The 13,135-nt window shown below is 46.6% G+C and overlaps 1 protein-coding gene across 4 annotated transcripts in view; it reads right to left on the reverse strand.

Annotated features, from left to right (window-relative positions):
* Positions 1-13,135, reverse strand: part of NTRK3 (neurotrophic receptor tyrosine kinase 3) — a 203,856-nt gene that overhangs the window by 18,553 nt on the left and 172,168 nt on the right. For 3 of the 4 annotated variants that reach the window (XM_005148765.3, XM_005148764.4, XM_005148763.4), the window contains one exon: positions 12,385-12,628. In XM_005148765.3, the coding sequence (XP_005148822.2) occupies positions 12,385-12,628 (244 nt within the window). Of the gene's footprint in view, positions 1-1,429; positions 1,505-12,384; positions 12,629-13,135 lie in introns of all 4 variants that reach the window. The other variant, XM_005148762.3, reaches the window with a different exon arrangement.

Consider the following 13,135-nt stretch of genomic DNA (forward strand, 5'->3'; position numbering starts at 1 on the left):
TAGCTAAGCTCACACTCCAGTGTGATTCTGGTAACAGCCAGGAACTACCAGAGCCCTGCTCCAGCCAGGATCCCAGGAGGACTTTGTGAGACCCATTGCTTAACACAAGTTGGCATTTGCTTAATCCCCGTTGCTGCTGGGGCAGGAGGAGCAGTGGTGGTACTGGAAGGAGGCTGGGTGGTGGGACAGCAATCCTTTATCAGTTGGCCAGGAGCACACACCTCCCCTAGCAGTGTAACAGGGGTGTTTGGGTAGTTGGACCCTGCTAATCTTTCCCAATCGCAGCTCCTTTGCAAATATTTATGCCCATCTCTCTGTGCTTGCTGGCATAGGGAATATTGAGAAATAAAGTGTGGAAGTTGCCACTTTCCTGCCTTAGCGTATGAGGGCTCATAACTGCTCTGCACAGACAGTGATTCTGGGGGGATTAGCTCAATCCACTTCCAAAATGGACTCAACCAAAGGCTCCACAACTTTCTGGATCATGAGAGCACTTCTTTGTGTGCCAGTAGCAAAACCCCAGAGGACAATCAACTTCAGTGTTTGCCCCTTTCACAGGCTTCTGCAGCTCACCTCCAGCAGCCCTGCAGCTTGCTAGTGGTGGCTGCTGCAATGCTGTGACATCTGGGGACCCACCAAGCTGAGCATCCCTGCACAGAGACTCCAGCATGCAGCAAGCACAACAGAACGATGGGTGAACAGAGGTGTTCCCAGCCCTCAGCTGGCTCACATGGCATCACATCAGCCACCGCCTTGGCAAACCCAAACTCTTCTGCACTGTCAGAGCATCAAACTCACACCAGTCCCTCACTGCTGAACCTGCAGGCAAGGGATGGGAGCAGCAGTGGTGGAGTTGATGGTTGACATCCTCTCAATCGCAGCCACAAGCACCCAGCCAGTCAGACACCAAAGCTGTGTATGGACTAGCAGACAAAAGGCATCAGGGCTGGCATGTGGCAGTCCAGCTGTTCAAATGGTCTGGTTTTAGTCCATGCTAATTTGACAGCATCCAAACAACCGTTGAGAGGACAGCACAAGTCATGGTTGGTTCCTGGTGAGCAGTGCAAATGCCACCTTCCTTGGATGCACAGAGTGGTTTAGCTGCACAAACTGTGCTGTACTCAGTGGCACCCAAGCCAGAGGATGGCCCATGCTGTCCCCTAGTACAGACACAGCCTGAACACCCACGGAGAAAGACTGCACTGAGGACTTTTGCATTCATCCCATATTAATATCACCATACAGACAGGCCCCAGAGAGTTGCTACAGTAGAAACATGTGCAGTTCCCATCACACACAAGAGCCCCTTTGCTGCCAAACGCACTAGACCCGACCTAGTCCCAAAGCCGCTCAACCCCACATGTCGTTTCATGCTCAAGCAGCACCAGTCCCCCGCTTCCAGCTGCCCCAGGGGTCGAGATCCACTCACTGTTGCAGCTGCCGGCGGTGCCAGTCTCTGTCGCTGCCACGCTGTGCTGAACTGGCCCTTCGGACGCGGCCCTTCCTGACAGTGAATGGGTGAAAACAAGGGAAGGAGACAAACAAAAGAGAAGGGAAGGGTAAGAGAGGGAGGGAGGGATGGGGGAGATGAAGCAAGGGGACAAGAAGGGAAAGGGTATGTCTTTAACTGAACCGTATGTCTTTCACTGGCTGCAACATCCCAACACTGCGCAACCCTTTGCTGTAAGGGCACAGTGCAGGCAAGACCCTTTGGCCTAGGTCACCAGCACTGTGCACCCCACACCATCACCTGCACCAGTGCAGAGGGAGGTTGAGAGCCAATGGGGTTTCAGCCTCCTGAAACTTCTCCTTGGACCCAGATACTCCCTCTAGACAGGAGAAGTTTTAGGAGGCTCAGGCAGTTCCTCTGTGTCTGGAACTTGAGCATCCTCCCAGGCATGGTGCAGGGACCAGTCTGCCTCTGCCAGCAGAACAAGACCCAGGCCTGATGTCTTTACTTGGGCCAGACAGAGTTAAGGGCATCGTTGGCCAAATGTCACCCTGTACATCATCCTGAAGTCTTTGTCCCTTCAGTACTATCGCAGGTTGGAGGAGGAAGAAAAAGCCTCATCCCACAGCTTCTGGTTACTCATAAACCTGCCAGTGCTCACAAAACTGAACCTTAGGAGGGGACAAGGGAAGCAAAACAATGGAGCAGAAAATACAGCACTACATTTTCCCATGCGTCAAAGCAGGAAAGGTTTGGGGAATGGAAGGGAGGAGAAGGAGTAGGGATCTCAGTGTGCAAATCAAGAGGGAATGACAACAGAGTAAGGTCTGCTGACTTTCTAGTAAGGTGTCCGTGTTCCCACTGGGACATAAAAAGGAAACAGAGTCCCAGAATGGAAGGGCAGTTGGTGAGCAGTGGTGCTTTGAGAGGGAGACTTCTGGCTGTGCTACTGAGAAGCTCAGGCTGACAGCTACCAGGGGAACACCAAAAATACAACCCCAGGGTGTGTCCAGCTAGTCATCACCCTGCACCAAGGGTGAAAATTGAGCTGCTAAATGTAGCTGACAGCTCATTCTGCTTGGGGAATTGTCCAGTGAATGACTGACTCACCTCCCTTCCCAAAAAGTTGAGGTAGGAAATGGGTGGGGGAAAGGCTCAGAAAATTGTTTCATGATGGCTGTTTAAATTGCCTCTGCATTGCAATGTTAGGGGAAATGAAAAGAGAGACCTCTCGCACAAAGCCAGCTGTGGCAGAGGTATGGACATTGGAAAGAGCAGAGCAAATGAAGTCATCCAGCAGTGGGAAAAAAAAACATCAATATAATATAGTGCAGAACAAAGCAAATTCTACCTCAAACACAGAGCTGAAAGAGAAACATCTTCCTGTCAGATCTATTACCATGCATTTATTCCAATAACAAATAACTAACCCAGAGAGTAACCCAAACCTGATTTATTCCTCCATCTAAGTAAATATGAAGAGGCAGCCGAATCTGACTGTAAAACCCACTGATCTCATATGTTTTCTCTGTATGTATTGGAAAAAAATGGGAGTGGAGTTTCTGCCTTCCTGCCAGGGGATGCTGGCAAAGCATTTGAGCTATAGATATTGTATCTTGTCACTAATGACTGCAGGGAACTAAAAGGGATTTGGATTTTTTTAATGCTTCACATTAATTGATAATTTGGTCTCAGAATCCACAGTGGAACACAGGATTTGCTATATTGGATCAGTCTAGTGGCCCATAAAATCTGGCGTCTTGCCTCAGTGATGCTCAAAGAAATTATCATCCAATGTCTTTGCTTGTAAGGTTTCTGGCCATGTCTGTAAGGCCATAGAGCTGAAGGAGATGAAAGGTCTTTACAGCGAGTCTCTTTCAAAACCTCAAATGTGTTTTTGGCAGGGTTGTGTTACATCTCTGTTTTGGTTTTTAATACAAGAAACAAGCTCTGTAAACGAACTATTTTCAGCAGACCTGCCGCTGGGTTTGCTCTTGGTCACCATAGCCCAAATAATGAGAAGTCAAACTTGTGTTTTCAGAGGGCAGATGAGAACATGACTGAGGCCAGACAAGGGGAGATGCCTTGTACTGGGCAGAATAATATTGATTAGGCAGTGTAAAGATTTCCCTCACTAATTCCTTTAGCAATCTCATCATGTGTTGCCCCCATAATTGGATGGGGAAGAGAGAGCTGGAATCACTTAAGCGTTCAAAGCTCAACACACACTGAGAATAGATTCCTATTTTGTGTGTGTGTGCAATTTTGTGCATCGTTGCCCCTTGATTGTACATTGAACATGCTCTCTTTGACAGCCTAGCCCTAAACAGCTTGTGTATTAAAGACAGCTGCTTGGAAATAGGGGCTTTCTCCATCCAGCTGGCATGGAGAAGGAGCTCACTGTGGCTGTGAGGAAGGCAGAACTATGAAACAGGGGGGGATCAGGAAGGGAAAGCCTGTGGGAACTCCAACCATGCAGGAATCAAGAGGTAAAAAGAAAGGCAATGGTTTCTTTCCATGCAAATATCTTCATTAATGAGGATGATGAAGATATTTGCATCTTAATTTTTGGGGGGAGGTCTTAAATTTGTCTTGAAGCAAGGCAAAATTAATCCATGCTCCCACTAAACTGGCTTATACCTTCTCTGCCTCCTGTTCTTTTGACGATCATACTGAGGTTTGGGGATGCTCCCCACCTTTCCTGACTGATGTGTGATCTCATGTTTGTCCCCATGGTAAAGCAGAGCTGAGATCATGGTTCTGCAAGTGAAAAGCAGGACGAGGCCACTGGCAGCTGGGATGCAGTGGGGAAATAGGTCCAAAAACCTAGATAAGGTGAGAGAGGAGGGTTTTACTCATCCAAATCTCCTTTGATTGTAAGTGGCAGTGCTCTTTCCAAAGCATGAAACATTCATTTCCATATGCTCAGGAGCATACACACAGTTTCTGGTCCACCTGGGGCTGATATAATGCAGCTCGCTGACATATGGCTCTCCATCCTTTTCTGCCCTAGCTACAGTTTAAATCAGGCCACCTTGGTAAAACCCAGGAGCCATCAGCTTCTCTGGCCTGCCCTGTACAAAATCCTTCCTTGGTTTTGGTGGCACTAGGAGGAACATGTGTTGGATGGATCTCCACCATGGGAGAGTCTTTCTGGCTCAAAACTAGGCACTGTGCTCTTTCCCATGTATCTCACATCTTTCAGGCTAATGGGATGTTCAGAGTGGGAACAGCAGCAGGAAGGGAGCACATTGCATGCAGGCAGTCTCCAGCAGGTGGCTGGGAACCACACTTGGACAATACAAATTAGAACAGTGGGGAAAAACAGTTTCACAGCGAGGAGGGAGCAATGGACACTACTCAAGGGCAGATGGGGATCACAAGCAGCTTCTCTTGCCTTTCTGGATGTCCAGGGAACACTGAAAATGGGAGAGTCCTGCTCTTCCTAGCTAAGTTTTATGGGAAGGGAATTGCTTTGAAGGAAAGGGCTCCTGAAATCCCTGCAGGAAACTTGCTGTCTCCAGTTTTCACAGCACAGGCTTGGGTAGTTTGGCTACACTGGGAAACAAACCCAGCTTTCTGAACTGAATCTCTGACCTCCTGGGGATAGCATCACTACACCTCACTTGGCTCCAGCATTTGACTGGCTACTCATAGCACTCTCCCCACTTTAAAAATCAGTGGCACAAAGATTTCCTGAAACAGGAAGGGTATTTAGTGTCTGATAGCCCCTGACAGATTACTTTGCTTTTACAGTTCTGTTCAGTCACTTTTTCAACCTAATATTTCAGCTGTTAGCACCCACCATCTCCTGAGTCCCAACGCTTCAGTACCCATTGTAGCATCTCCATTGGATCCAAACCTGTCATGTACATCACCAGGTGCTTTAGGTCAGGAAACATTGAACAACAAACAATTCCTCCCTATTTGGCTACATCTATGACCTCCGTTAATGGAAGGTCAGGAGCTAAAAACCACCAGGAAGCTAAACTGAAAGGCTTTGAGCTCACAGCTCTCTGGAGCTCAGCCTGATTGTTGGGGAGAAAGCAAAAGCCTCAATTAAAATGACTGGGAATGGGACTAAGCTTTGATTGAAAGATCATAAGTTTGATTAGCTCTCAGTGTGTGAGGGTTTGGGGAGAACATAAGGTTAAGCATGGAGGTTAGTGTTTGGGTGAATATTTAGACTACATTAAGCAAAAAATCAGAGCCAAATGACTTGCAATGCAGCAGTAACGTATCCTGAGCTGGAGAAGAGGTGAGGCTGGAGGTGAAGTACCGTAGCAGGCAGGTTTCATTTCCCCCGAACAAATGGCTCTTTTGTGTCTGTTTCAAAGAAGATGTCACCAGATTGTGAGAGCTCTTCACCTGCCACATCCCTCTCATTAATGGAATGAAATAAATGGCAACAGCATGAAAACAGCAACTCAAGCAGGAGAAAGACAGGTAGACAGGGAGGAAAAGGGAAGGGGGGAAACAGGGTGTGAGCGGAGGTCTTGGCAGGGTGGAGAATTAGGGCAATTACCATTTCTGAGAAAATGCCAGAAATACAACACAACCTAATTGCCCCAATTAATTCTTCTGCACTTGAGCTGTTTTGTGTGAAGGGCTCTCAATGCTTCAAACAGGAGGAAGGAAGAGAAAAAACAAACCCTCAACATTTGTTTTTCCCTCAGTGTAGAAATGGGGAAGTGTTGAGGCAAACATGTCTGACTAAAACACAAGATGATGCTGTTACATCTTCCTTTCAGGAGATAAGGAACTGTGCCACGAATTCAATTTGCAGAGGTTTTTATAGAAGCCACAGAGATATCAAAGACCAACACGTTCAATATCACACTGACTTTTCCTGCACACACAACACACCAGGACAGGCACAGAGACACTTAACCCACGCACCCACATTGAGCGATTCCATCACCTCCCCTGTTACAGCCCTACTGCAAATTAGGAGAAATAGGTTCTTTTGCCCCAGACACCAGTCAGGAAAGTTGAGAGGCACCATGGTATGAGCCTTCTACGCCTCATGGCGCATAGAGATGTCACCTAGGAGGAATGATGGCAATGAAAGCAAGGAAAGAAATAACAAATCAGGGGTTGAGGTGATAGGAGACATGGGGTGAACTGATGCTTTCAACCACAGACATGAGCTCCTGCACATAGCAAGACTACAGCTCTGCCTGGCTGGCCCATCTCTATCAGTACTAGGGGACCCAGGTCACATCTCCAGCTCACTATGAGACTTTTCTGCCCTTACTTATGCAGGTATGACAAAGCAAGACATGTTTTCCAGCTTTTTACTTACTACAGGAGAAAATGAAAGTACTTTTTACTTCTAAGTCCTTTCCTTAGTTGCACATACATTTACAGATATAAAACCTTCCCAACACCCAAGCTGAAAAGAGTAGCAAATTATACATTTCACTTCAGAGAAGTGGTAGAAGAGACAAAAGGTGATGCTCAGCTGCTTAGCATCTGCATGGCTCATAGGTGCTGGGAATGGTACTGATGTTGGAAGCTGAATGTAGCACACACATTGTACCATGTACATAACATCCCACACAACAGTCAGCATGGGCAGGGACTGGGTTTGCCTTCCTCCACCCATCAGCACTAAAGCAGAGCCTGAGCACACTGTCTGGGTGCATGGGGCCTGGCTCTCTGTGCAGAGCTGGCTACTTCTGCCTGCATACATCTGGTCTATTGTAAAACCAGAGTGGTTTTCTCCCTACAAAGTGAGTTGGTACCATATCCCAGATGGAAATTCCTGTTGGCATTCCCCTTCATAGGTGATGGTGCAGAGCCCTAGCACTCTCATCACAGTGCTCCTTCCTGGTGTTAACAGGGCTGGGCAGCAGCTTCTCTGTGCTAGGATCCATCTCCCATACTGTAAACATGCTGCATGAGATGGACAGCACAGCAACAAAGAGAGCATCAAGACACTGAAGTGAGTGTTGTACAGTTGAAGGATACACATGGGCATTAAGGATCCTTGTCAAGGGTGCACAAACAATGCTGGTGGGAGAGAAGAGCTAAATCTCTGCAGAGAGACCAAAGCAGATGGGAACAGAGCACCATTCAACGATGGTGTGATCATTTAGGGACCTTTCTTCTAGGAGACTATGGGTCAGACTAAATCTGCTTTCAATGTAAGGCTTGTCTATTAGCCTTATCTACCATGCTGAATGAGCCTCCAAAGGAGCATGACCCAGGCAGCTGCTAAACCACAGTGATCTATTACTTGCATGGAAACTTCACTGGATAAATAACTGACTGAAGCCAGGAGAAAGAAAACAATCTTGAACTCAAGAGAAGAACTAAAGTAAGAAATGGACTAGACAAAAGATGGGTATCAGAAAGCAACCTGACAATGGGTAGCGAAAATTATAAACAATCTGGGGGTTTTGCTGGCCATTTTATAGAAAGAGAAGAAAGAAAATGTTTACACAGTGAGTCCTCATGCTTCAGAGGAAGAAGGGTCCTCAGCTTTTTAAAGAACACTGACCTGAGGCCAAAGTCATAGCAGAAATGTTGTTTTGGTTCTGATGGTCTAAGGATGTGAGAGCCAAGGTTCATAGGAAGAGATATTTATCTTTTATTAAACCAACTGATACTACTGGGAAAAACAAACAACAAAAGAAGAGCTCAGAGAGGGCTTGTGAGCCTAAAATTCATTCTTTCCCCCCACCAACAATATCATATGTTCTATTAAAAGATATTACTTCCTCCCGCAAACCTTGTCTCTCCCAAATCCAAACAATGCTCCATAATAGTGAGGACAGAGAAACAGGGAACATTTTTGTTATTATGTTTAGCTCTGTGCTGATGGAAATAGAAAAGTATTTTTAGAAGCCTTTGCAGACCCTGCATGCCTCTTCTTTTTTGCCAAGCAGGTGTCCTCTGCTTGATGAGCTGTGACCAGGAGAACACACAGGTCAGACCTCTGGGAAAGGATGGAGTTAAATCCCCAAGAGGTTTTGAGGCCAGCCCAGGCATGGGGCAGGATGCCAGAAGGGTAGGACATACGAGATGTGGACAGAGGGATGTCTTAATGAGGTTTAATGCCTACATAAATCCTTCCTCTACTCAACATGTGTTTTCACTGCTGATGTCCCTCCCATGTCAGGACATTATCTTGGAAGTTATTAAGGGCTGTTGACTATGATTTAATACAGTGTTCTATTCTAAAGATGAAGAAATAACATCCTTGGGCAGCTGCCACATGATTTTGTTTTGGAGTTGAAACACACATTCTGGCAGACAAAAGGAAAATGATCTGGATTTTGCTGGAGCTCAGGTGAATCCAGAGCCACAGAAGGACTCTGTAGCAACCAAACCGCACTCTGCTGCATGGAAGAGCAGTTGGAGGTGCTAAGTCCAGCATTGGTGATACCTCCAGCTTTGGACAACCCCTCCAGCCACTGTGACAACCTTCAGCTCAATGGGCAGCACTGTGCTGGTACCATGAGCCGGACTTACTGCAGTCGCCATGCCACACGTGGCTGAAGCACAGTGACCCTGACCTGCAACATCCCACCACCTGCTGTCACTGAGTCAGCCCTAAAAAAAGTCCCCTCCTCACACAGGTTCTTTTTAAAGAAAACAACAGGGAAAATGAAATCCGCCCAAACCTTTTCTCTCCCATGTGGATATATTCCATCCCGCCTTCCCACAGAGACCCACACCAAAGACTGCACAGCACGTTACACAACACATCACAGAAAAGCTTCTTCAGCATCCCTGCCTTTACTCTTCACACAGAAGATGGGTTACTTCTCCCCATTTCCCCAGTCCTTCCACATTTCTCCACTTTGTAATCAGATGCTGTTTCACCTCTCCCCACCACCTACACCTCCACAGCCATCTCTCCATCTTGTCTTGTTAAAAGAAGGTTTAAAGGCAATAGCTGATGGGATCCTTCTGTGATGCACAAGGAAATGGACGCATCTGTCTTCAGGCAGAACATGGAAAGCCTTGTGGAGAGGAGAAACAAGCCTCTCTGCTGCATTTGTTACACTAATGTTTGCTTTCTGTATCCAAATGCATAACAGGAAATTAAGCAGTTCACCTTTATTAAAGCACTTTTGCGTCCCACAAACGCAGGAGCCAGATGGTGTTCTTCTTTGTTTTAGAAGATTAAAAATGGGAAAGAAAGGAAATGGCTGGGAGCTAATCCTCAGCCTGGAACACACTCACATATCCACATGCCCAGTTATCTGTGCTCATGGGACCTGGGCATGAGCAAACATGGGGACCCGGCAGACTGATGCGAGCCTGCTCCAGACCTGTCACTTTGTGTCAGCTTTGAGGTAGAATCCTTCCCTGTGTTCCCAGAAAATGACAAATTACAGTACAGAAACAGAGCACAAATGTACAACTGTTGTGTCCTCACCTACGTTTGTAGAAGAAAGTGACTGCTGCTTTGTACCAGAGTTAAAGTCAAGCCTAACGCAACCAATTCACAAGAGCCCCATGCGGCTTCATTATAGTCACAAGTATGTTTCTGTTCAAAATGTTGACTACTCTTGTTTGCAGGGAACTTGTAAGTGCAGGTTGTCATACAGAACCAAATGGATTTCCCAATCCAGAGACAGTGAGGTTCTTGCCAGTTCTTGCAAGAATGAATGTGTGGTACTGTGCAAAGGCAAGGTAGAGGAGAGGTATGAGACAGTGGTGGATGGGGAAGGACAGTCTTCCACATAACTGAGTGCAAGCAAAGGGTGAATAGTGAGATCAGCTCCTGGTAAACACATCCCACAAGGTAGTCATTAGAGAAGGAAACTGAGAAATTAACCTATCTTGGTTCTTTACATATGCTGGGAGGAGTATGGTTGGGCTGTGGCTGGAGGAAAGATGAAGGTCAAGGTCCTTCATGGTCCCTGGACTTCTGCTGGGGGGAATATGGACAGGCTTCCCAGCTCTACCACCGAATCCTGCTTTGACCTGGATGGGCAAATCACATAAGCCCTTTGCCCCTCATGACACCAATGTAAATATGCACAATTCATAGTCCTTATTGTGCTAGGACCCTTCTTTGGACTGTAACAGAGAAAAGGTCTCCATGCGTGCAGAGCATGGACTTGCTGATCAGGAGTCTCGAAGTACCAAAAGTCAGTGAAAACAGAGAAAATCTACTAAGAGCAAAAGGCTCTGTTAGTCTGAAGCTCAGCTGCTGTGCTGGTAAACAGGTGATAACTAGATACTACTTTGGTCACACACTGCAATTTGTGTTAGCAAAGTCCACCAAAACATCTTAAGACACTGCACAAGGTAGCACGGAGCAGTCCCCAGCAAAGCATTTGCACAGACAGGATGAGCTCTACAGGACACCACCACCACAGAGAAGACAAAAAAAACCCCACAACAAACGGGCCTGCAGAGACCATGTAAATTCTCACTTTTTGGGGGCCTTCCCAGACTTCATTTGTCAGTAGCAGCAAATTCTCCCATTGCACAGAGAGTGCTTGGTGCTGCAGGCACACAAGCTCAGCTGGGATAATCTCAATCGGTGTGACAGTGATTGTGGTAGGGGTAGTTCTAACATGGCTGAGTGAAAAGAAGTAGGCAAAAACATGGCTAATTGCATGGGCTGCTTCTGATCCTCCCTAGGGCACTTTCTTTCCTATTCACTCTTTCCTAAAGTTCCAGAAGTGATGGGACCATAGCCACATCTCTTCCCTCATCACTACCCAGTAACTGCACCTAGACCTCCTCCCAACGTGGACTTCTGCGCTGCACAGTGAACACTATTTCCCTCACTGATAGTTAAACTTAATGATAAGCCAGCATCCTGGGCTGGGAGAGGTGATATGTCTCAGCAGAAATCTGATCACGTTTTTAACTCCTCCCCAACACAGTAACTCCATTTGGCAACAGCCAATCACTTAAAGAAAAACCCTCTGAATCAGACCAAGACCATAGGTCAACCCTTTCTCAGGTAGCTGATAAAAATCATCCTCAAAGCCAAACAACCATGTCGTAACCAGAAATAAACCAGCTTTAGTCCAAACATCGGGATAGAAACCACTGCTCCTTTAGCCTGAAAAGCCCTTCCCTGCTGGTGGATGGCCCAGCAACAAGTGTCTACTCCAGTGTGCTTCAACTGCTTTGCACATCACAGCCTCTTCTGTAGCTGAGGAACAGTGAGAAACATGCTGTCCCCCCAGGGAAGCTGCCATCCAGACAGACAGGGCAGTGCAGACGGGTACAAGGGGAGTGTGCAGGACAGGGGGACATTACGAGCATGAATCACAGAAGAAAAGGCTGGAAAGGCGTTCCTGACTCCATCCCCAGAGACAAGTGCAGGATTAGCCTCTGCACTAAACACAGGCATTTTTATCTAGCTGCTTCCTGAACTTCTTTAATGGCAGACATTCGGCAACCTACCTCTGGCAAATTATTCCATTGTCTAAAGGATGACCCTGATGGAAAAACGTGTTTTGAGGTTGAACTTAAATTGCCTGTTTTTTCCTCTTTCATATTTTATGTGCTTATCAGTCAGTCTTTCAGTTGCCTTCTCTCTAGGTCCCTGTATTAAGTTTCTTTAATCTAACACTTGAGGTCATAGCCTGTAGTTTTTGTAATCTCTTTGGATTACTTTTAATTTATCAATGCCTTTAAAAAAGAGGGAGAAAAATAGGAAGGACGTAAAAATGGAATGACTTTAGAGCCATACCAAAGCATGTGATTGTGTGTTGGGGTATTACAGAGAGCTCTGTGTGTAGGAATCTGCATGGATGTCTGAACTACAGGCATGCCCACGCCTGAAAAGGAGTAAGGCCAGTGGTTTAGGCATGCCTGATTGACATCTGTGCACATGTTTTAATGAGGGAGTAAGAAGCAAGTGAGTTTAAGAGCTCCAAAACCTGATTTACTATAACATTTCCTAGTCTCCCTTTGCTCTGAGCATCAGAACGCTGCTGGATCTGCCTTACCCTGTAGTAATCAGTGCTGTAGACATCTCTTGACATCCCAAAGTCTCCAATCTTCACCAGCAGGTTGGCTCCAACCAAGCAGTTCCTCGTGGCCAGGTCTCTATGGACAAAGTGCTGGGAGGCAAGGTACACCATTCCAGAGGCGATCTGGCTAGCGATGTGAAGCATCTGGGATAACCCTAGCTCCCCTTTGGCTTGTCGAGGCTGCCCATCCACGAGGATCATAGCATCTGGGCCATGTGCCCTATAGGAAGGAAGAAGCAAAAAGCAATGAGTTAGGTCTCAAAAGTGACAAGGAGATGGGAACCCCACATGGTCGCTGTTCCTGCTGGGGTAGGGGCTCCCACCTAACTCTGCACTGTGAGGATGCACACACAGGTCCAGTAGAAAGAAAAAAGAAAAGCTTAAGAGAACAGGAGGTTGTAGGAATGTTTGCTGGGTGCCATACATCTTTATTCTATCCTTACTCTCCTGCAAGCAACCTCTTATGGCCACAGATAGAGACAGACTGCCAGGACAGAGGGACTTTTGGCTTGATGCAACATGGACATTCTTCTCTGGTAACATCTATGCAAAAGTAATGGGTATTTACATGTTTGCTCCAGTTCATTCTTACACTTTGGAGACCTTCCCAGAAGTAAAGGTATTATTTTTCCCACAGCCATCATATTGTTGCTACCTCCTCTCTTTATTAATCCCAAACAGCCTCCTCGATTTCCTCCAAACACCACAACACCAAACAACCACCCCC

The sequence above is a fragment of the Melopsittacus undulatus genome, chromosome 9 (genome assembly GCF_012275295.1).
Source record: "Melopsittacus undulatus isolate bMelUnd1 chromosome 9, bMelUnd1.mat.Z, whole genome shotgun sequence".
Lineage (NCBI taxonomy): Eukaryota > Metazoa > Chordata > Aves > Psittaciformes > Psittaculidae > Melopsittacus > Melopsittacus undulatus.